The 23,662-nt window shown below is 43.9% G+C and overlaps 1 protein-coding gene across 2 annotated transcripts; it reads left to right on the top strand.

The window, feature by feature from the left end:
- Window positions 1–4,070: 4,070 nt before the first annotated feature.
- On the top strand, window positions 4,071–20,828 carry TMEM170A (transmembrane protein 170A). 2 transcript variants are annotated; one of them, XM_032424545.1, is made up of 3 exons: window positions 4,071–4,344; window positions 16,647–16,748; window positions 19,569–20,828. In XM_032424545.1, the coding sequence occupies exons 1-3, from the start codon at window positions 4,212–4,214 to the stop codon at window positions 19,697–19,699; spliced, it is 366 nt and encodes a 121-aa protein (XP_032280436.1). In that variant the 5' UTR covers window positions 4,071–4,211; the 3' UTR covers window positions 19,700–20,828. The 2 variants fall into 2 exon arrangements, with proteins under 2 accessions (XP_032280436.1, XP_032280435.1); XM_032424544.1 differs by having other exon boundaries at window positions 16,647–16,817.
- The last annotated feature ends 2,834 nt before the right edge of the window (window positions 20,829–23,662 follow it).

Here is a 23,662-nt window from a genome sequence, read left to right as displayed (position 1 = left end):
GCAAACATCTCAAGGACCAGAACGTTGAAGGGTATGGTATGTGGTAGGCTGGGGCATCGGGGCCCCTGCTGTTGACCCCTTTTCTCTCTGCCTGCAGCTCCCTGTGCTGTCCCCTGGGGATAAAAGTAGCCTGCTGGCCTCCCTGGAAGGAGTGCAATGTCAAGTGGAGGAGTCAGCCTAGGAATGGTGCTGGACAATGTGGTATGTTCAGGCAAAGAGGATCAAGCAAGAGGTTCATGGTGCCAGAGGCCAAGAATAGGGAGACACTGATCCCTTGTGGGGTCCAGGAAGGCTTAGCCTGATAGTGGCATCACACAAGTTTCATTTGCCCCTGCTCCGGTCACAGATTATATTGATGGCCACAATTAATGGTCTTTGCTGTGTGATTCATCCATTCTGGCTGGACCTCCCAGCTCCCAGAAAGCTCCCAGAAAGGGGATAACAGGCTCCCAGACTTTGCTCCCTGCATATAATGGACTCTGGGCGAGCCTCTGGGTGAGTTCCCTGGCATATCTGCTTCAAAGCAAGCCTGCGGGTGAACCCAGATCAGGTTTCAGGACAAGGACAGGCAGTATCCAATTGAGTGCTTCAATGAGTCAGGCCAGTTCAGACCCTGGGGACATACTGGGGGACAGAGCAGTCACAGACCTTGCTCTTGTGGGGAGGGCAGACCCAAAATAAATAGTCCCACAGATAAACATGCAAACACAAAAATGTCAATTATGCTCTAAAGAAGAAATCAGAATGGGGAGAGGATGACCTACTTTAGTATGGGAGTCAGGAGGACCTCTTTGGAGAGGAACATTGATTTGAATACATGAACGATGGACAGGAGCTCATCAAGCATAGGGTGAAGAAAAGGAGCCAGAGAAAGAGTGAGGGATTGGTCTCCTTGGAATCAAATTTCCTTGACAAAATTAAAAACTCCTGGGAATTTAGGCTCATGAGATGAGAGAAGCCCTCAAGAGGTGACCAAGTTTGTGTGACTCTAGTAAAGATTGCTAGAAGTAGAAATACTGGATCAAAGAGCATGTCTTTAAATGTGAAACTGCGAAATTAAAGACAGAGTAACAACTTATACCCTCCAGAATGGGATCAAGAATGCCCTTCCCATCCCTCTCCGACTAACCACCCCCACCCCACCACCATCACCTATACAGGGCAAATCAGTCCTTTCATTTTTACCTACCTGATGGAATATTATTCCGTGCTAAAAAGAAATAGCTATCAAGCCATGAAAAGACATGGAGGAAACTGAAATGTCTATTACTTAGTGGGGAAAAAAAAAGCCAATGTGAAGAAGTTACATCCTGTACAATTCCAACTATATGACATTCTGGAAAAGGCAAAACCATGGAGACAGTAAAAAGATTAGTGGTGGGGCGCCTGGGTGGCTCAGTCGGTTGGGCGTCTGCCTTCGGCTTGGGTCATGATCCCAGGGTCCTGGGATCGGGCCCCGTGTTGGGCTCCCTGCTGGGCGGGAGGCCTGCTTCTCCCTCTCCCACTCCCCCTGCTTGTGTTCCCTCTCTTGCTGTGTCTCTCTCTGTCAAATAAAATATTTAAAATAAAAATAAAAAGATTAGTGGTTGCCAGGGGATGGGGAGGGGAGGGATGAATAGATGGAACACAGGGTTTTGGGGGCAATGAAAATACTCTCTACGATACTATAGTGATGGGGATATGTCATTAACTATTTGTCCAAAACCATAGAATGTACAACACCAAAAGCAAACTCTAAGGTACACTAGGGACTGGGTGATTATGATGTGTGCATGTAGACTTTAAATAATTTTTGGCTATTGGGTGGTTGGTAAATGATCTCATTGTGATTTCATTTTGTGTTTAGCTGATTAATAATGAGGTTAAGCTGGGGCGCCTGGGTGGCTCAGTTGGTTAAGCATCTGCCTTCGGCTCAGGTCATGATCCCAGTGTCAGGTCATGATCCCAACGTCCTGGTGTCGAGCCCTGCACTGGGCTCTGTGCTCAGCAGGGAGCCTTGTTCTCCCTTTCCCTCTGCCTGCCTGTCTGCCTACTTGTGATCTCTCTCTCTCTGTGGCAAATAAATAAAAATAAAAAATAAAAAAATGGACCCAGCATAAAATTTCTTAAAAAAAAAAAATAATGAGGTTAAGCATCTTTTCCTATTTTTGTTGGCAATTTGTATTCTCTTTGATGAAGTACCTATTCAGGCCTTTTGTCTCTTTGTCATTTTCTTATTGAGTTTTAGTAGTGTTTTATAGATTCTGGATACTACTCCTTTGCCACTTACACGTATTGCAAACATCTTTTCCCAGTTTGTGGCTTGTCTTTTTGCTCTTTTTATAATAACACTTGAATAACACAAGTTCTTAAAGTAGTTAAATTTATCAAGCCTTTCCTTTATAATCTTCACTTTTTCTATCTAGTTGAAAAGCTCCTTCACTATTATGAGGTTTATAATGATATTCAACATTGTCTTCTAAAAGTTTTATAGTTCTGCATCTCACTATAAGTGAAACAAGTGAGACAGGTGGTGGAGTTCTGAAAAACAAACAAAAAACCTAGTTGCCTCATAATTTTCTTGCAGGCTTATGTTTTTCCTGGACTTCATATTGCCTTTCAGTTTTTTCCCATTAAGAGAAGAAACAGGTACCTTCTTCTATCATTAAAAATTTGAGCTTCTTCTTTTTTTTTTTTAGGTTTTTATTTTTTATTTCACAGAGAGAGAGAGAGAGTATAAAGGGGGGGGGGGGCAGCAGGCAGAGGGAGAGGGAGAAGATGTGGGACTCGATCCCAGGACCCTGAGATCACAACCTGAGCTGAAGGCAGACGCTCGACCGTCTGAGCCACCCAGGCACCCCAAAAATTTGAGCTTAACCATTTTGTCCATAGCTTGAAATCAATTTCACTATTTTTCCTCAGGACACTCTTTCTGTTCTAATCTGGTGAGGCAGCTGCTGGTACCTGTGCACAGAAGTCAGGCTAACACTCCTGGTTAAATCCATCATTTCTTGTATTGCATATCTTTCTCTTTCTTGGTTATCACTCCTTAACTTTACTGGAGGACATATTCAACTTCCTTAGAAAGAGCATATAAAACATGCATTTTCTGAGTCCTGCAAATATAAATGTCTTTTTTAAAAAAATATTTTACTTATTTATTTGACAGGGAGAGAGAGAGAGCACAAGCAGGGGGAGCGGCATAGGGAGAGGGAGAAGCAGGCTCCCCACTGAGCAGAGAGCCCGATGTGGGGCTCAATCCCAGGACCCGAGGACCTGAGCAGAAGGCAGAAGCTTAACTGACTGAGCCACCCTGGCGCCCTGTCTTTTTTTTTAACCTCTCAATGCAGAATTTGAGGATAGAATTGTAAATTCAAAATAATGTTTCCTAATGCGACACACAATTGATTGTTATACAACCCCAAAATAATTGGTTTCTCCCACTTCTTACATACTCTGGTAGTCTGGGAAATGTACCAAAAGATAGTATTATTAAATATTTCATGACTTTTTTTGTGCTTACTATTGCTATTTTAGTTACGTTTCTTAGTTGATGCAAAATCGCAGTTGCAGTGTTGAATGTGGGCATTAGCTCTCAAAACAAAGTCTTCAAGAGGGAACTCTATAAATCTTGCTAATGTTCTTGAATTAATATTACGTAAAATACTACAAATTTTGCACGCAATTCTTAATATACGTAAAATACGATAAATTTTGCACACAATGTTTAATTTAAAGTAAGTTAAGCTTTCAAAAAAAATCACTTTCCCTCCAAATGTTGAAGGTATTGCTGCACTGTCTTCCAGCCTCCTTCACATGGTTCTCATTGCTAGATCCCTTTTAAATCTACACGTCAGGTCTGGGGTGGGTATGCAATTCCCCTACTTTCTTATAGGTGGCGCTGCAGAGAGGGGAAGAGCAGAGCGCATCCTCCTGGACAGGAGAGACTTGCCCAGTAGGGGGCGTAGCCAGTGGGTGACAGATCTCGGAGAGCCGTACGCAACGTCAGGGGCGGGAGCAACTCTCGCCCCGCCCCTGCCATCTGCAGCGCCCTGTGATTGGAGGAAGGGCCCATCACTTGGCCGCGCCGTTGGGGTGGGAGGAAGAGGGCCCCATCCGAGAGTGACGCTGAGGTGGCGGAGGTGCGGTGAGCGCTTCGGTCCGTGAGTGCGAGCGAGCCGCGGCAGCACTTCGGACGCTCTCCCCATCTCTCGGCGGTGAATGGCGGCGGGATGGAGCACGAGGGGAGCGGCGGCAGCGGGGGGTCGGCCGGGCTCCTACAGCAGATCCTCAGCCTGAAGCTCGTCCCGCGGGTGGGCAACGGGACCCTGTGCCCCAACTCCACTTCTCTCTGCTCCTTCCCAGGTATCGGCCCCGCCCCGTGCCGCGCTTGCGCACTGCGTGTGTTGGCGCTGCCGCCGGGCAGGGGGGCGCCGCTTCTCCGGCGGGCGGGCCGGCAGGCTGACTGGGGGCTTCTGCGCGCGGCGGTCCCACTCTCCCTGGGCTGTTTTCCTCCTGGAAGGAGGTTCCCGCTCCCCCGGCGGGGACTTGGGGGATATAGCCCTTTCCCCGTCGCTTCCTCGCCGGCACCTCGGGCCAGTTACTGCGACCCCGCGCTGGGGGCCAGAGCGAAGGGAGCGGCCGCGAGTGGACGGGTCAGTGGAGGGAGCTCGGCCACCGCTCGGACTGATTTTGCTTTTGGAGTTTCCAGACGCCCCAGGGTCAGACTGGGACCCGAAGGAGCCCCGGAAGCGGTCGCCCCTCCTTGTTTGGGGTGCGATGCGCCTGGCCCCTGAGGTCCGCGCCGGCCGCGCGGCTTTCGCGGCTCGGACGCCGAACCGTCCGGGCCGGGCTGAGGGGCCGAACGCAGCGATCGCGCTCCTGGGGTTTAGTCTCGCCTCAGCGCCCCCAGGTTGTCTACCGTTCGCTTTCACCTCGTCCAAATGCACCCAGTCCGCCAGCTTCTCTTTCTAGGAATCACTTTCTGAGACCTGTTGCCGAGTGCCCCACTCATGCGTTCGAGATCTTTGAAACAGATTCCTTTTCACTCTTCTTAACGCCCACTGGAGCTTCTGCTGGGCCTGGTGTAAGGGTTTTTCAAAATTACAACACAAGGTTGAAAGCTCTGCGTGCTCAGAAGGCTGGGAGGAGGAGAAATTACTTGGGAAGCTAATAAAGGCTTTGAGAGGAGGGCACAGTTCGGTGTTGGATCTGATAAGGCAAGAAGACACAACAGTGGCGATTGAAGGGTGAGGTTGGGCTGTCCCGCAAAAGCTGACTGGTATGTTGACTTGGTAAACAGTTCGAGAACTGGGCCTGAGACCTGCAAAGGAGGGACGATTGGATTACTGACTGCAGTCATAAACAAGGCACCTGTGATTTCTCATCCACTGGGAAGCGACTGCCAGGCGCCATTCAGTGGACACCCGGGACTTGCTGGGTATTACCTGCCTAGTATTTTCCCCGGACAGCTGATAATAACCATGTTGGGGCAGATGCAGATGTTACTTTCGAACTATACCTAAAATAATCTGGCAACTCACTTTGTTTCAAAAGGTACTAAGATCACATTTGACAGTGACAACAGAAATATATGGCATTCTGGAGACACTGTTTTTTTTTGTTTTTTTTGTTTTTTTTAAAGATTTTATTTATTTATTTGAGAGAGAGAGAGAGAGAGAGAGCACATGAGAGGGGGGAGGGTCAGAGGGAGAAGCAGACTCCCTGCTGAGCAGGGAGCCCGATGCGGGACTCGATCCAGGGACTCCAGGATCATGACCTGAGCCGAAGGCAGTCGCTCAACCAACTGAGCCACCCAGGCGCCCCTGGAGACACTGTTTAAAAGGTGAAATGTTGGGGCGCCTGGGTGGCTCAGTCGTTAAGCGTCTGCCTTCGGCTCAGGTCATGATCCCAGGGCCCTGGGATCGAGCCCCGCGTTGGGCTCCCTGCTGGGCGGGAGGCCTGCTTCTCCCTCTCCCGCTCCCCCTGCTTGTGTTCCCTCTCCCGCTCCCCCTGCTTGTGTTCCCTCTCTCGCTCCCCCTGCTTGCTGTGTCTTTCTCTGTCATATAAATAAATAAAATCTTAAAAAAAAAAAAGATGAAATGTTCATGCAGCCCAGAGGTACTACTGGGCCAGATTAGTCTGTTTTGTTTCCTTATTTCTCCCCCAACTCATTATTTTGAAATTTGCAAACATACTGAAAAATTGAAGTACTAGTATAATGAACATATATCCTTTATCTAGACTCATTATTAATATTTTTACCTTCGCATCTCTGTGCATATATATGTATATTGTGTGTGTATTATGCATGTACATATATATACATAACATTTTTACTTTATGCAGAGACATTTGAAAGGAAATTATTGAAGTGGTGGTACCGGACACCTAATACTTCAGCATGTATCTTTTAAAACGAGTCCACTTTGTCATAGCCAAAAAACCCTTATCACACCCAAGAAATTTAACAATAGAATAATGGTGTCTAGAGGCACCTGGCTGGCTCAGTTGGTAGAGCACGCAACTCAGTCTCAGGGTTGTAAGTTCAAGCCCCATGTTGGTTGTGGAGCCTACTTAAAATTAACAACAACAAAAAAATAATGCTGTCTAATGTACAGGCCTTATTTAAATTTTCCAATTGTCTGAATAATGTCTTTTATAGCTTTTTTTCTTTAAGAAAAAACCTCAGATCTAATCAAGGGTCACACTGCATTTTTTTTTTTTTTTAAGATTTTATTTATGTATTTGACAGAGAGAAAGAGAGCACAAGCAGGGGGAGCTGCAGGCAGAGGGAGAGGGAGAAGCAGGCTCCTCGAGGCTTCCCAAAGAGCAGGGAACCTGATATGGGGCTGGATCCCAGGACCCCAGGATCATGACCTGAGCTGAAGGCAGACGCTTAACGACTGAGCCACCCAGGCGCCCCAACACGTTGCATTTAATTATCATGTCTCTTTAGTCTCCTTGAATCTAGAACAGTTACTCCATCTGTTTCTTGAGCTTGATGTTTTTGAAGAGTCCTTGCTAATTTCCTAGACTGTCCCATAATCTAAGTTTATCTGATTACTTTTTCACGATTACATTCAGATTAAACATTTTGGTTTAGGGTACTACCTACGGGGGTGCCTGAGTGGCTCAGCCAGTTAAGCCTGTGACTGTTTTTGGCTCAGGTCAGTCTTGGGGCCCTGAGATCCAGCCCCCTGCTGGCTCTGTGCTCAGTGGGGAGTCTGCTTGAGATGGTCTTTCTCCCTTGTCCTCTGCCCCTCCCCCCCTCTAAAATAAATAAATAAATAAATCTAAAAAACCACAAAGAATTCTAGCTCTATAGGTGATGTCCACTTCCCAGTGTACTACCTCCGGAGACACTCAACAGCAGTGTGTGCCTTTATTGGTAATGCTGTATATCATTTGGTGAAGGCGGTGCTTGTCAGATCTCCACTGAAAGGGTACCTTAAGCCTTTTGTGATAAGTCATATGCCAGGTGATACTTTGAAATTGAATGTTCTCTTCAGTCTGTCTGGCTTTTAGTTGCCTTTTTAAGATTGAGATAAGTGAACTTGGGACAGTAGTTTTTGTTGTTTTTTTTTTTAAAGATTTTATTTATTTGACAGACACAGCGAGAGAGGGAACACAAGCAGGGGGAGTGGGAGAGGGAGAAGCAGGCCTCCCGCGGAGCAGGGAGCCCGATGCGAGGCTCGATCCCAGGACCCTGGGATCATGACCTGAGCCGAAGGCAGACGCTTAACGACTGAGCCACCCAGGCGCCCTGGGACAGTAATTTTAACATTATGTCATAGTAGCTATGACAATGAGAATTGTTTTGCTTTCAGAAATTATTCTGAAAATAAACTGCCGTATGTACATGAGTTTATGGGTGCTTCACTGGATATATAATTTGGGGGCTTTGATCACTAGGAATTATTCATTCAGCGAGTATACATTTGGCCCAGTGCAGACTCTGGGCTAGGGGGTATAAACATGCATGAGTTAGAGCCCTTGACCCAAGTTGATCAGAATGTGATGGGTAAACACACAGTCTCCCTGCTGTGTCTCATCTTTAACTGCACTAATGGATGTTATAGGCACATGGGGTTTCATCCTTTTTGAGGCACCAAAGCCTGCTTACAGTGAGTTCTGTTCATTGACCTGAATCTGGAATAGTTCCTATTTTGGCCTCACAGGAAAGGTCACTTGCACTTTATGCTAAGTCAGTATGGCAAAATCACTGCTCTAAAATACTCTGTGGTTTGTCACTATCAGGAAGCTTAGAATTGATTTTTTTTTTTACCTGCATTTGCAATTTAGCCATTTAGATTTCTGCCTAATCCTCCTTATTCCAAGATGTTCAGATTTCTTTTGTTGTTGTCATCATTTTTTAGCAAATCTAAATGCCAAGAAAGGCAGATCTTTTCTTTTATCAGGAATGGTATTAACCCTCTGAAGGTATGAATTTTATTAATATCAATGTTAAAGTACGTGTGTAATAGTTAAACCTACTTATGTTTCGGTTGTGCTATTGCTAGAGTCAAGAATGGGTAAACAGTTAAAAAAAGGAATGGGTTGCAATTGGACCAGTTATTTATTCATTCACTCAACAAATATTTGCTCTATGTCTGTTGCCTGCCTTTTGTTTTCTAGGTACCAAGTAAAGATGTGGTAGGGAACAAAATAAAGGAGCTTTCGTTCTGATGGGGATAGAGAGAAAATAAAAAGTATGGAAAAGAACAGTTTAGTGGTGTGTAAGACGGTAGGGCGGGTAAGCGGTGGGTCTTGTGTGTCAGGGTGGAATGCTGTTTTACTTAAGGTCACAAGGAAGCTCTTTACAATGATGCCATTGGAGCTGAAATCTAAAGTACGAGAGGAACGAGACACAGCTATTGGGAGAAGAACATTCTGGGCAAAGGCACAACAGGTTCAGAGCTCTGGAATAGGAGCTTGCTTAGGAAACATTAAGAAGGCCAGCAAGGAGGATGGGGCAGTGTAGGTGAGGTCAGATCCCAGAGGGTAGTATTGGAGGGTTTTGAGCAGAGAAGGGATGATCTGATGGACTTTTTCTTTTAAGTGTACAATTCAGAGATTTTTTTAGCATCTGCAGAGTTTGCAGCCATCACCACAAGCAACTTCAGAATATTTTATCACCAGCAAGAAACCTCATACTCGTTGGCACTAACTTTCTGGCTTTGTGTGGAGAAGGGCAGATCAGGACAGATAAGATCTAGCCAGGCTGGGGGCCGAGAGACCACTGGGGGGAGGCAGGCTGGACGGGCACACTCAGAAGCCAGGGATGAGCAAACAGGCAGGCAGGTGTGTCAGGAGAGAGGTGGCAGCCCACAGTGGGTGGTCCCGGTGGGCAGGTCATTGTTAGGAAGGAGTGGAAGGGTCTCTAGGAAATAAACTCTGCTTTCCTTTTAAGTCTCACACAATTCCCGAATTCACAGTATTCTGACAGCAGTTATATGGTTTTCTACATTGAGCTGTTCTGTGACACCATTGGGGTGCCCTGCAGTTCGGTTAGTTCCTACACTGTCGCCCTGGAGTTAGCACCAGATCCCACAGGTTAAGGGCTCAGTTTCCCCACTTCAGATGCCAATCAGAAGTCCAGGTTGTCCTATGTGCTTCTGACCTGCTGGCTCTAAGTTGGCGATTGCTACGACCCCCTTCCTCGGTTCAGTTAGTTTTAAAACAGCTCACAGAACTCAGGAAAACAGTTTACCTACTAGATCACCGGTTTATTACACAGGATATTAAAGGGTACAAATGAACACCAGATAAAGAGATACGATGGGTGAGGTTCAGAAGGGATTCTGAACAAAGGAGCTTCTGTCCCTGAGGAGTTGGGGGAGTACCACCCTCTCAGCACATAGGGGTAGTCACCAAACCCGGAAGCTCTCTGAACCCCATGCTTTCCGGGTTTTTTGGAGGCTTCATCACGTACGCCTGATTATTAACTCTACTTCCAGCCCTTATCCCCTCTGCAGAGAATGGGGGGTGGGCTTATTTCCGTGCTTATAATCATGGCTTTCTGGTGACCAGCCCCCATCCTGGAGCCCACCAAGAGTTGCCTCATGAGAACAAAAGAGGTGCCTGGAAATTCCAAGGGATTTAGGACTTCTGTATCGGAAACTAGGGTCAAAGACTAAATATTAGAACAAACGATTTTCCTGAAGATTTAGAGAGAGCACATGTGCGAGTGGGGAGAGGGGCAGAAGGAGAGAGAGAATCTTAAGCAGACTCCCCGCTGAGCATGGAGCCTGGCGTAGGGCTCGATCCCCCAACCCTGAAATCATGACCTGATGCTTAACTGGCTGAGCTGTCCAGGTGCCCCCCAGCACCACTATTTTAAGGGTTTTAGGAGCTTTGTGTCAGGAACCAGGGGCAGAAACATATATATATATATATATATATATATATATATATATAATTATTATTGTTTCACAAGGGAACAGATGGACCCCCTGGTAGGTAGGTGGGGTCAGTAAGGGAGGGGTCTCACAGTGGGCAGTGTGGAGAGATGGGGGCTGAGGGGCGGTATCAAGGCATTTCAGCATTGAGTTGCAGGTAGGACTCCAGTTCCCAGGAGGGCTGATGTGGTCTACTTAGAACCCCGGCTTCAGAGGAGCTGACTGTGTTCATACGGTTGTTTGACCTGGAGCATAAGGTGGAGTGGGGCCAGCTTAAAGGATATCTAAATGCTGAGCCTCACCCTGCCCCCTTGGCTTAGGCTTCTTCCACTCCTGCTAATTGGAGCCAGGTTGGTCTTGAGGCCTTGCTTGGAAATTGCATAACTCAGTTGTGGAAGTTAGAGGGCCAGGGGGCCAGCCATTACTAACCCCTTTTGTTAATACAGAACGTACCTAGAGGAATCTGCAGTCTGTGTGGCTTATCTCTCTAACTGAAATGTCTGTCTGAAAAACAGATTCTTAAAGATAATAAGCTCCTTTTGGGCAGCATCTTGTGTCTTGTCTTGTTTCGTCTTGTTTCACTGACCTATGCAAAGAGCTCAGTAAATACTTGATCGTTGAGTGAATGAACTCTTAGTGCTTGTAGTAGTTTGTTCTTGCCACTGTAACAACTTAGCACAGTATAGTGGCTTAAAAAAACACAGATTTATCATCTTAGAGTTCTGGAGGTCAGAAATCCAAAATAAGTCAGCAATGCTGCCTTCCTTCTGAAGGGTCTAGGAAGAATTGGTTTTCTTCCCTTTTCCAGCTTCTGGAAGTTGCCTGCATTCCTTGGCTCATGGCCCCTCCCCTCATCTCTAAAGCCCACAGCATAGCATCTTCAACTCTCTCTGACCCTCCTGCCTCCCTCCTACAAGCGCCTTGTGATTACATTAGGCCCACTTGGAGAAGCCAGGCCACTCACCTGTCCCAGGACCCCTAATCCAATCACACCACAGACTGCCTTTGCCACCTGTTCACAGGTTCTGGGGATAAGTGTGTGGACATCTTTGGGGCCCATTCTGTCACCAGTGCTTAATCTGATTTCCCCTTAGAATTTTTTTGTTACAGATAAATTATCTGATTTATACTTCAACAACAGGAAGGATGTGACTTTAGCTGTCAGAGTAAGCAAAGTTGAAGATAATGCACTTGATTTGAAACAGTGAACAAAGAAACGCTGTAAGATATGGAGACACAGATTTTTGACAGCGTATTGAACCAGAGAAATGAAAAGTATGATGATCAATAAATAGCTATTAAATAGATAGCAAATTAAGGTGCAGTAGGTTAAAGGGAAATCACTTACTTTTAAGTGTTTTATTGATCGGGGTTTGCCTTCGCTATTAAGAGTGCTCGAATAATCTCATCCATCTGAAAAGTGTTTTATAAAGTATACTACTCATCTAACATAATAAAGCCTTTTTTTGTTACTTAATGTGACTTAAGAGACACTATATAAAATATGTAGGCACTGAGGTAGCTAACGGATGCAGCTCAAGGTTGTAGGAGGGTGCAGCGTGCATCCCTTTCTGAGAAACTCAAGGAAGTGCTGACTTGCTGTGCCAACCTTTGTTTACAAATAGGCCTTTCAGCTTTTAGGAAAAGGAATCCTCCTGGGGCAGGAGCTGTGCTCCAGGGGAATTGGGAGTGAGTGTTGGTGTCTTAGTCTGCTTCGGCTGCTATAACAAAATGCCCTAGGTTGAGTGGTTTAAATAATAGAAACTTATTTTCTCACAGTTCCGGAGCCTGCAAGGCCAAGACCAGGTGCTAGCATGGCCGTGTTGTAGTGAGGGCCCTCTTGGGTCGCCTTCTCGCTGTGTCCTCACATGGCAGGGAGAGAGAGAGAGAGAGATACCTCTCTTCCTCTTCTTATAAGGCCTCAGGCCTATCAGACCCACCTTCATGGAAGTTATCAAGTTGGTGTGTCTCACCTCCCAGTTCGCTACCCAGTTCACCTCTAAAGGTTGGGGAGCTCCAGCAGGGCCCGCGAGTGGTATCAGGTCATCAGCAGGATGGCCACTGCTCTGAGTTCTCAGAGGCAGATTTGCATCCCATTGTCCCCTCCTGGGACAGCGGTGTTCCTGGTGTCACCATAGCATTTTGCCGACGAGGTGGTGGGATGGAGGGCAGAGTCTGCGTGTGACCCGGGGAGTAGCTAGTAAGGACTGTGGGACTGGAGATGGGGTTCCTGCTTTGGGAGGGAACAGCGTGGGGCCGGGCTGTGGCCTGGGGTCAAGCCAATAGTGGCTGGTATAGGAGGTGGCTTAGGCCGGGAAGACAGGCTGCCTCCCTGAGCCAGGGTGCTGCAGAGGCTGCCCAGGCGGGAGGGGTTTGTGGGCACCACAGCTCTGGCCGGTGCGCGTTTATTGGACGGGCAGTATCGGGACACTAGACGGGGCAACGTCTGGGAGCTGCTGCCCAGCATGGAGGGCGAGTCTCCTAGGTTGTGGAAGCAGGAGGAGCTCCAGCCCGAGGCTGGAAAGGAGGCTGCGGTAGTCAACAGGTTTATTTCCAGAGAGCATGGGGCTCAAACCGTGAGGATTCAGAGCCCTCCCTGCAATTTCTGATCAACATATTGACTGGAAAGGTGGTGTTTTTCTTTGGCGGAGGAGGGACAGTAGTTAATTAGTGTATGTATATATAGTTATATATTTTATACATATTAGTTTTTTACATTATGCATATTTAATTTTTAAGCTTGGGACCTTACTCTTTAATCACTTTATGCTCCGTATTGCATGATCTAACTTGGTTTAGCAGAATTTGCCAGATGCCATCAAATAGACCAGTTTCAACAGTAATAAAATTATTCTGAAGATATATCCTGTTCAGAAAAAAAAAAAAAAGTTTCGGGACGCCTGGGTGGCTCAGTCGTTAAGCGTCTGCCTTCGGCTCAGGTCATGATCCCAGGGTCCTGGGATCGAGCCCCGCATCGGGCTCCCCGCTCAGCAGGAAGCCTGCTTCTCCCTCTCCCACTCCCCCTGCTTGTGTTCCCTCTCTTGCTGTGTCTCTCTCTGTCAAATAAATAAAATCTTAAAAAAAAAAAAAGAAAAGAAAAAGAAAAAAATTTCACAAATGGTTTGAAATTTTTTATAGGTATCTGATAGCTTTCCACCAGAGCAAAAGTGCCAAAACACCTCAGTTGTTTGTTATTTTTTTAAAAAGGTTTTATTTATTTATTTGAGAGAGAGAGCGTGAGCGGAGGGAGGGGGGCAGAGGGAGAGGGAGAAACAGGCTCCCTGCTGAGCTGAACAGGGAGCCCGACGAGGGGCTCGATCCCTGGACCCCCGAGATCATGACCTGAGCCGAAGGTAGACACCCAACCGAGCCAGCCAGGCGCCCCTAGTCATTTGTTATTTTTAATAAGCATTGAGCCCTAGATGGGGCATGCCTGATACTTTCATTTGGAACCAAAGCTTGAATTAGGTGTCCTAATTTAGGTATTAATTGAAACTTTATGTGAGTCAAAATGAGCGAAGAATTAGAACAGTCATCAGTGACCATGCCAAGGGTGGCTTAGAGGGATTTGGCCTCCATTCCTAATCTCCCACCCCCAACAGTTCAGAAATTGATCTGGAAAGAAAACATCCACAGTGGTAATTCTTAGAGCGTCTTCAAGTCCAGCCTCAGAGACAGCTTTGAGAAAAGCCCCTGGTCCTTCCCTTCCTGCTCTCCACTGTCCCCAAGCTGATTGGTGCTCCTCATTGTTTCTGTAACATTCTAATCAGATCAGCCTTCCTGAACTGCTCTTTTAGAAACAAAGGCTCTTTTTTTCTTTTTCTAGTTTCTTTTTATAATAATTTTGTAAAAGCCAGTAAGCAGCTAGAAAAGCTTTTTTAAAAAAAATCAAAGTAGGGGCTCCTGAGTGGCTCAGTCGGTTAAGCATCCCACTCTTGATCTTGGTTCAGGTCTTGATCTCAAGGTTGGGAGTTCAAGCCCCCCATTGGGCATGGAGCCTACTTAAAAAAAGAGAAAAAAAAGCAGAGTAAAAACTGAATGGTCATTAGCCCTTCCCCAGCCTATCCCACTCCCCAGAAATAACACTTTTCTGTTGCTTGCTGTTGCTTGCTGTACAGCATAGAGGATGAGGGCATGGCCTCGGGTGTCAAGCTCCAACTAGGCTCCAATAGGGCTCCAGCCGGGCTCTCCTCCTGCTGGCCTTGTGGGGCTCACCAGCAGTGTGGGCTCCAGCACGTTCCTTCCCTCCCTCTGCCTCTATTTCCTCATCCAGGAGCCAGGGATATTCATGATCTGTGCCTCATAGTGTTGTGTTAGAGGATTGCACGGTTAAGATTTATAAAGCACTTAGAACAATGCCTGCCCATGTCATAAATATTTATTAAATACACCTATGTCCAGACTTTTCTCCGGGTGCATAGAATTATTTATACACACATTTGTGTTTCTTTTGTTTTACAAAAACAGGATCTTCTATATACTATTCTGCAACTTGCCTTTTTTTTTTTTTTTACTTCCCAAGGTGGCTTGGGCATCTTAATCCCCTCAGTATATAAAGATCTAGCCCATGTTTTTATGGGATTGTGTAATGTTACATTATGTGCACCAAAATGTGTTTGACAAGTCTTCCATTTGCGGACATGCATGTGGTGTCTGGTCTTTGCCATCACAGAGCTGCCGGAACCCTGGCACCTCTGCCCTTGCCCGCATGTGTATTCCTATAGGTGGTGTTCCTGGGATATTCCTGGAAGTGAGGTCGCCGTGGCCAAGGGCATGCACACTTGACTTTTTTGGATACACCCTTCTAAATTACCCTCCAGAAAGGTTTTCTAGTTTGTATTCCTACTGGGAGTGTAAGGTAGGACCTGTGAAATGATGTCCTGACAACCTTTTACTGCTCAAAGCCTTTAATGGTGCTTCTAGGGTTTTCACGTTGAAGTCTTTAGTCTGACCTTCAAAACCCACCGTAACATGACCCCATCTGTCTTTGTAGCTTTTTTTTTTTTCAAGTAGGCTCCATTCCCAATGTGGGGCTTGAACTCATGACCCTGAACTCAAGAGTCTCATGCTCTACCGACTGAGCCAGTCAGGTGCCCCTATCTTTGTTGTTTTAACTGCTTTTAGTTTTACAGACTCTCTGCTTCAGTCAGACCGCTGGTTTTTAATCAGGGCGATTTTTGACCCCATCCCCATCCCCCCACCCCCACCAGGACATTTGGCAAAGTCTGGAAATATTGTTGGTTGTCAGAACTGGGGAGAGGGTGCTACTGAGCTACAGTAGAGGGCAGAGGCCAGGGCTACCACCCCGGGTCCTGCAGTGCACAGGCCAGTCCCCCACAACAAAGGGTTAACTGGTCCAGGTGTCAGTAGGGCTGAGTTAAGCTGTTGACTGATCTCTGAAATTACCTGTTACTCACCTGCTTCTAGCGCAAAGGACAACAGATTTTATCTGAGGTGACACCTTCATTGTATCCATGTGGGTAGCTAAAGGGCTGTTTTGTGAATTTCAAAGCCTTGCCTGGGCTTGGTGGGGGAAATTGCTTCATCCGTTGTTTACCAGATTGCAAAGTCATGAGGGTAGGATGGTATCTCCTGTTTCCTATTTCCCGAGGGGGCTCACGCATAGGTTTTAGACATAGTTGGTTATCAAATATTTTAATGTTGCTTGAATTGCAGTCATCTTACAAGTTAACTAGACATTCTCCATAGGAACCAGCTCCTCCATCCTGCCCCCTCATTTGCCGTTTGTCTCTAAGCCAAGACATTTCTGTTTTTTGGTATTTATTTAATATCTTAAAGAGCTTTGCTATGCTGAGGGGCAATGGCCTAATACTGCATTGTCTTGAAATGATTGTTGAATGAATAAAATTGTATAGCTTTTTCATTTGAGAAGACTTAACATGATTGGCCATTTTAGAGGTTGACGACCTTGTTCTAGAAGCGGCCGGATAGTAAATATTTCAGGCTCTGTGGGCCGTGTGCCGTTTCAGCTCTGCTCTTGTAGCTTGAAATAGCAATAGGCCAGACTTAACTGAAGGATCGTGGCTGAGTTCCAGGAAGAGTTTACGTACAGAACCTGCCGGTGGCCTGCGGGCCTCAGTTTGCTGATGCCTCTAGAACCATCAGTGTTTGGATGTTTGACTGATGAGCCTACACTGCACCTGGGTGGCTTTGAAAATGAAATAAGCGGATACAGTGACTAGCCCCTGGTAATCACTGTACCAGGAAAGTCGGCGACTTGCGCCCTCTGTTTGCTTTTCCTTGCAGAGATGTGGTACGGTGTGTTCCTGTGGGCTCTGGTGTCCTCTCTCTTCTTCCATGTCCCTGCTGGATTACTGGCCCTCTTCACCCTCAGACATCACAAATATGGTAGGTTCATGTCTGTAAGCATCCTGTTGATGGGCATCGTGGGACCAATTACTGCTGGAATCTTGACAAGTATGTTAGACATTATGATACCAGTCGAACCGTTCATATGACTAGTCACTTAATTTCAGGACCCACTTTAGAAACGTGTCTGAGTGAAATGAAGAAAAAAAAGAGTGGCTTTTCACCCTGGGCCTCTCGTTTAGTGTATTGTTTTTTTCTGACCTCTTACCCCCCCCCCCCCCCCCCCCGTTCCCATTATTTGGCTAACATCTTTGACTTCCTAGGTTGTATTTTCTCCTATCTTTCAGATAAGCCAGGTGAGGTTTTATGAGATAGGTTGCTAGTAAGAGAAGCTGTTTATCTTTTTGGAAGCCACTGCTTCTTTCTTGTCAGCGATCAATTGACTGGTGGCATCGCAAGATTGTTGCTGAGTTAGTGCTGCTCACTCAGGGGCGGCTACTTTAAGGGTGGAAGACAAATTCTGATGACAAGGATTCTTGTTTAGGAAAGTACCTGATTTGTCTTCTGGTTATTTTTTCCCCCCTCTCAGAACTTTTTTTTTTTTAAGATTTTATTTATTTGTCAGAGAGAGAGAGAGGAGTACAGACAGGGGAGTGGCAGGCAGAGGGAGAAGCAGGCTCCCCGCAGCAAGGAGCCCAATGCGGGACTCGATCCCAGGGCCCTGGGATCACGACCTGAGCTGAAGGCAGACGCTTAACTGACTGAGCCACCCAGGCGCCCCCTCTCACAACTTTCTGAATGAGAATTGGAATAACAAATTATAAATTATTTTTACTTTTTTTTTATTTTTTGGCTTTTGCTCATGTCACAAAGATGAAATAAGTTTAAATCATTTTTAAGCACACGATTAAGTGTAAATATCATCTCTATTTTATATAAATTAAAAATTATAACAAAGCAAAGCTAAAAACACTCCATTATCACATCTCTAAGTGAAAACCGCAATTTGCATTTTGGTATGTGCTTTCAAACTTTTTTTCTAGGTGTATGTGTCAACATAAATATATGCTTAAAAATTAGAAACATAACATTCCTACTAATTTGTGTGTGTGTGTGTGTGTGTGTGTGTGTATTTAAGCCTTGAGCTCTAAACAGAAGTGTCCCTTTCTTTGACTTGAGTTTTTTTGGGGGACAAAGTGGCCTCATTTCTGTGTGTTCTGTAGGTGATGAAACATTTGTGGTAATAAGAAGAGGAGGCCCCTTTTCTCCTGTCTGCATAAAGGTGTTTCCATAACTGGCTTTATATAGTATTTTTAACTGTATCTCCTACAGCTGCTCTTTAGAGACCTTCTGCTCCAGTTTTCTTATTGGATTCCTGGCTCCTAGGACCTGTCTCAGATTTTTCCTCAGTAAAATAAGGATAATGCTACCCACCTCTGAGACTGTGTGATGATAAAAGGAAATGTTTATTAAAGAACTTAGCATAATACCTAACACTTGGGAACTGTGCAATAAGTGTGTCTATTCTATTTTTAAGACTCCGGAATGAATAGAGTCTATTTCCCATTTTGCTGCTCTCCCTGGTCTGCTTTTCCCTTTCTTCCCTACCTCATCATCCAAACCCCACTTTGGGGCCTACTTCAAGTTTCTTAAGCTTCTTTCTACCCAATCCATACGAGGGGCCCAGTGAAACAGGTGCCTTGCGCATGTTAGTGACACGATATGTGTGCAGAGCCACTGGAGGTGGGCATCTCAAAGTCACAGATACTCCAGGCAGCCAATACAGAAACTGCTTCATTTGCTCTTTCTTAAAGTATGTAAATATGCCCTCATATCCCATGTATAAAATGTATAGACATTTGATTGAGATGCTGTATGTTGTCTTGTATTATTTAAAATCTGTTTCATGCTTATGCTTTCCTTCTGTGTCTCAGCTTGATTCTGAGCATTAATGAGAATAGGGATCATACCTTATCAGACATAGAGGTAAACAAATATTTGCATGAATGAACACAATGATCAAAGAGGATTCTTTTTGGAACAGTTTTTGAGGGGAGGGTCATCTGGGAACTTTGGATCTATTCTTGTCCAACTAATGAAATCTTGGCTTTCTTGGTACAATGCTGAGTCCCTGTAGCAATTTATATGGGTTTCTAGGGAGATTAAGATGTTTGTGTTTGTTTGGTTTACTCAGTTTCTAGAAGTTATGGTGACTAATATAATAAAAACGATTAGTGATATGGGGAACAGAAAGGATCCCCTTAGGATCTCTCCCCTCATGCCCTTTGAATTAATAACAACTCCATAAGTGTAGAGTCATCCTTTCCTTTTCCCATCCTCTGCTCCCTCCTCTATCCACTTTGGGTGGGGAGCTCTGAGTACCGTAGAAAGTGGAATGAGGATTCCCTGTGGCTTCTGAAATATTTCTTGCTTAGTCTCACACAGAAGTTTTGTTGGCGTTTATTGCCAAGTTTTTTTTAGGTACCTGTTAAATGCTAAGCATGGCAAATAAGAGATGTTTTTGAGTTTGTAATCAGGTCATGGGGAAGTTGCTATATCTTCATGATTTTGGTGATGACTTCCAGATTATTTTACTGAGTAAATCTAGGAGACCCAGTTTTAAGGACTCACTTTTCACCATCTAAAAGAACTAATCAGTGATTTGTAAGTTGTATGGGGAATACTTAAAACCTAGAGTAGGCAGCAAAAAAGTATAGGGAAAACAAAACATTTCTATAATATTTAAATTTTAATGTAAAAAATCTAGAACATTCTACATATAGTAGGATTTTAAGTGCTGTATTTTCCTGATTATATTAACCTTGATTTTTTTTTTTTAACACCCTTTTTTTTGAACAGGTGCTGCAATTGCTGGAGTGTACCGAGCAGCAGGAAAGGAAATGATCCCATTTGAAGCCCTCACCTTGGGCACTGGACAGACATTTTGTGTAGTGGTGGTCTCCTTCTTACGGATTTTAGCTACTCTATAGCGTACACCCGTAGGCCATGATGTTGAACCTAAGTTTGATAGGCTCCTCACAAAAAGAATACATTATGGAATGTAGTGTGTTCTTACTTCTTCAAGTGGAAGAAACTTGGATGAAGCAGTATGTGAAAAATGACATCTCAGCCCTTTCTTCAGTTTGAAGCTCTAGGAACTGAAGATCTTTCTGGACTCCTATTGTCCTCAACCAAAACAAATCAAGTTTTTTAGCACCTTTTTTTTTTTTTTTTTTTTGGATTTAATTTAAGCAGTTTTACAAGTGCACCTTTACCCACGCTGGGTCAACAGCGCTTCTGGGTTGACGTCCTTCACCCCGAAATCTACAATATTCTGTGAGAAAATACAGTGTTGCGTATTTCAGAGAAACCACGAAAAATACTGGTTTTTTTCTGAGCAGAGTATGCTGTACTAAAATCTTATCTAATCTAATCTTGATTAAAATTTGGCAGACTCTTCTTTCACTGCATCTTCATGACAATAAGTGCCAACTAGGTTTAGGTTGAGTAGAGCTTTGAGAACAAATTTGTGGAAATGTAACAGGAAAAAAAATCCTACAACACAAGTAGTGGCTTCAGTTCCACTGTTGAAAGAAAAAGAAGATGATGTGACATTTTCTGGATAACTATCTTGACCTCTGATTGCTTAATAATATTTTAAGAGATGTGAATTTGTTGTTTTGTACATTATATCAAAATAAGCTAGCTAATTGAGGCTTTTTTCCCTCTAGAATTCCTACATCCCTTTCCCATCACTTTCATTCTATTGATTTTGTTTACTTTAATTAGAAACATACCCTATTAAATAGCTTGAGTTCAAAATTTTAAGCCAGATTGGTTAGGATGCTCTTTGGACATTGAGGTACCAAAAAAAATTTTTTTTTAGCATTGTCATAGTTTTTCTTGGTGACTTTGGTTGAAATTGTAGAAATGCAGCTTAAACTAGAGTTGGTGGTTATTCATTTCTTAGTCTTAATGTGGTCACCACTGTTACAGTATTGGGTGTCACTCCCAGAAAGTGCCTAAAGTTTAATTTTCAGATAAGCTTCCACTTTACATTTCCCTTCAAGAGAATGTATGTCCTTCCAGAGAATTAAACATCGAGTTTTTTAAACCCAATTTTAGCTATCTTAATTTTTCTTCTACTGCCTTTCTTTTTCATTAAAAGGCCTGAAAACTGTGACCTTCAAAAGAGAAAGGATTGCAAAAATTAAGTGTCGAGCTTGATCCTTACCACTTCAGCTGTGTTAAATGGAATATAGCCGTTGTTCTCTGTGTTCAGAATAGTTTCTGATCATTAAATCTGATGTTTTTAAAGGAAAGTTTTCATTGTGACAGTAAGGCTAACAGCCCGTGAGGTTATGTACACACAAACATACCTATTCCATTTAAAGCAATATGTCCTCTGGCTTCTGATTAAAAATAGCCAGAAGGACCAACTTACCAGGGAAAGTCAAAGAGGAAGAATTACAGAGAGAGCACAGAACTTAATTGGCCATTTTGTTTTAACTCAGAGGCCATTAGACCACTTACCAAATTACAGTGACATATGCTCAGAATAGGTGGAAAATTACAAGTAGACTTGGAATGCTGGCAAATGTTTTTACAAATTCCCCAAGAAGTTTCTCTCCAATGTGCAAATCTTTCTATCTTGCAAATTTTAAGTCTTGTCTTTTAAGATTTTTTTTTTAAAGATTTTATTTATTTATTTGACAGAGAGACACCGTGAGAGAGGGAACACAAGCAGGGGGAGTGGGAGAGGGAGAAGCAGGCTTCCCACTGAGCAGGGAGCCCAATGCGGGACTTGATCCCGGGACCCTGGGACCATGACCTGAGCCGAAGGCAGACGCTTAACGACTGAGCCACCCAGGTGCCCCTAAGATTTTTTTTTAAAGATTTTATTTATTTCAGAGAGACAGAGAGAGCATGAGCAGTGGGAGGGGCAGAGGGAAAAGCAGACTCCCCGCTGAGCAGGGAGCCTGATGACGACATGGAATTCGAACCCAGAACCCTGAGATCAGGACCTGAACCGAAGGCAGACGCTTAACCAACTGAGCCATTCAGGTGCCCCAAGATTTTAAGTTATCTCTGTACCCAGCGTGAGGCTCAAACTCACAACCCCAAGATCAAGTGTCACATGCTCCACTGGCTGAGCCAGCCAAGTGCCCCTACGTCTTTAAATAAGACTCCATTTTTCTGTTCAAGGAGCTGTGATTTTTGCAAAGTAGCCCTTCAGTTTAAGAAATTTGGAACATTATATCCTTTGTTACAGAAAATGATTTTAATCATTTCTCTTGAAGTATGCCTCTTATTAGAATTCTCATCTAAAACATTCTTTTGGATAGAATTTTTCAAATTGAACATATGGGCCTGTGCTTGTTAGGCCCCTCCCCCTGAATACTAATTTTTGAACATATTGATCGATTATTTAAATATTTGGTTATTAGAGCCAAGACACAAAAATTAATGCATTTTGAAAGGTGTTTTTGTTTCCATCTGTTTCTTTGCTATACATTGATTATCCACTCTTTTTAAAAACTTCAAATATAAGATCTATCTTCAAATTATTGAATATTTCATCCATCCAAGTATGTGAACATTCTCCTGTGAATAAATTTATATAGACCTTTATATACATGGAGCTTTGTAGCTTGAAATGTTTTTAAGGAGAAACTATTTGAATGATAAACAATATATCTAGTGCCCCTTGGGTTTTTTGTTTAATTTCTCAAATACACAATTATTTGGGGGTGGTCACTCAGATGGAAAAATACTGGCATATGTGTTGAACATTTTATTTTACTATAGTTTTTAAGAATTTTTGCCAACAACCTGCTTTCTTAGGGCCTATGCAACCCCCACCCTTTCCCAGCTGGACATCCACTTCTCCTATTTTTTTTTTTTCCCCAATTTTTTTTTTTTTATGCAGGGGAGAGAGGCAGCTCCCAACCATAAAAGCTTCATTCTTTAATATGGGGGTTTGGGGATGAAGGTATTTTGTGAAGACAAGTCCATATAAAATGTGTAATGAATATTCCACCAGAAGGATGTCTCTTTGTGCTCTCATTTTTTAATTTTACAGTAAAACATTACTTCTTAGGAAATGTTTAAACCAGTGAGAGAAAGCTGATGCAAATAATTAAACCACTCCTTATGTTTTTTAAATTTTAAATTGTATATTGGCTTTTGATTTCAGTGTCTGGTGTGAATTAAGTTCTTACTACAACTGCAGTGCATTCCAACCTTCCCTACGACACCATTTCCTGGAATGTGAAGCCCTCGTGCCATTAGCTATCCACACGCAGCAAGTTTTGTGTATGTGCATTTCTTTTTTGTGCACTCTGTTAGGCTGGTTGTGACTAAAATCAGCTTAACTTTTGTATTAGATTATTTCACTAACTGCTCTAGTCAAAATGATCAAATCTTTGTACAATAGAAAATAATTTAAATTTTTATTTTTCTACTGACATTTCTAATTCTGGTATAAATGTTTATCAATAAAGAATTTCAATTCTGTGAACAGGAATGGTTATTTCTTTTTTACAGTGACCAGTGAATTTAATCTTTTGCAATAAAGTCTGACTTAGATTTTTGGATTTTTAAATAACTTAGTACTTAACATATGTTTACCTGTATTTCTTTTACATTCAATTTCTTACTAATTTATGGTAAAATCCTTGTTCAAAGATGTGATTAAACTGTATGCACATGTGAACTTGAGTCCTATTAACTGCACTTTGTGGGCTGTATCTTGCCATCAAGAAGCGTTTTGTCTGATTCCACACTGGGATGGCTGAGAGCTGATACAGTGTATGAAAAAAAATTATTTCAATAGTAGGTTCACATGAAGAGTGGCTCCGACGTCGGTTTAGCACTCTCAGGGACGTCACAGAAGTCTTTCTCTGCTCTGCCGTTCTCAGCAAATTGTCCAATTTGGGTGTCTTACATCCTAG

Source organism: Phoca vitulina, unplaced genomic scaffold (genome assembly GCF_004348235.1).
Source record: "Phoca vitulina isolate PV1807 unplaced genomic scaffold, GSC_HSeal_1.0 scaffold30, whole genome shotgun sequence".
Classification (NCBI taxonomy): Eukaryota; Metazoa; Chordata; class Mammalia; order Carnivora; family Phocidae; genus Phoca; species Phoca vitulina.
The sequence above is the reverse complement of the archived record's forward strand: the minus strand, read 5'-3'. Positions and strand labels throughout refer to the sequence as shown.

Excerpts from the sequence above, each read along its gene's own strand:
- TMEM170A (XM_032424544.1), top strand. The coding sequence starts at position 4,212 with ATGGAGCACGAGGGGAGCGGCGGCAGCGGGGGGTCGGCCGGGCTCCTA. Across the intron at positions 4,345-16,646 it reads TTCTCTCTGCTCCTTCCCAG|AGATGTGGTACGGTGTGTTC; the intron begins GTATCGGCCCCG and ends TTTTCCTTGCAG. Across the intron at positions 16,818-19,568 it reads TACTGCTGGAATCTTGACAA|GTGCTGCAATTGCTGGAGTG; the intron begins GTATGTTAGACA and ends TTTTTTGAACAG.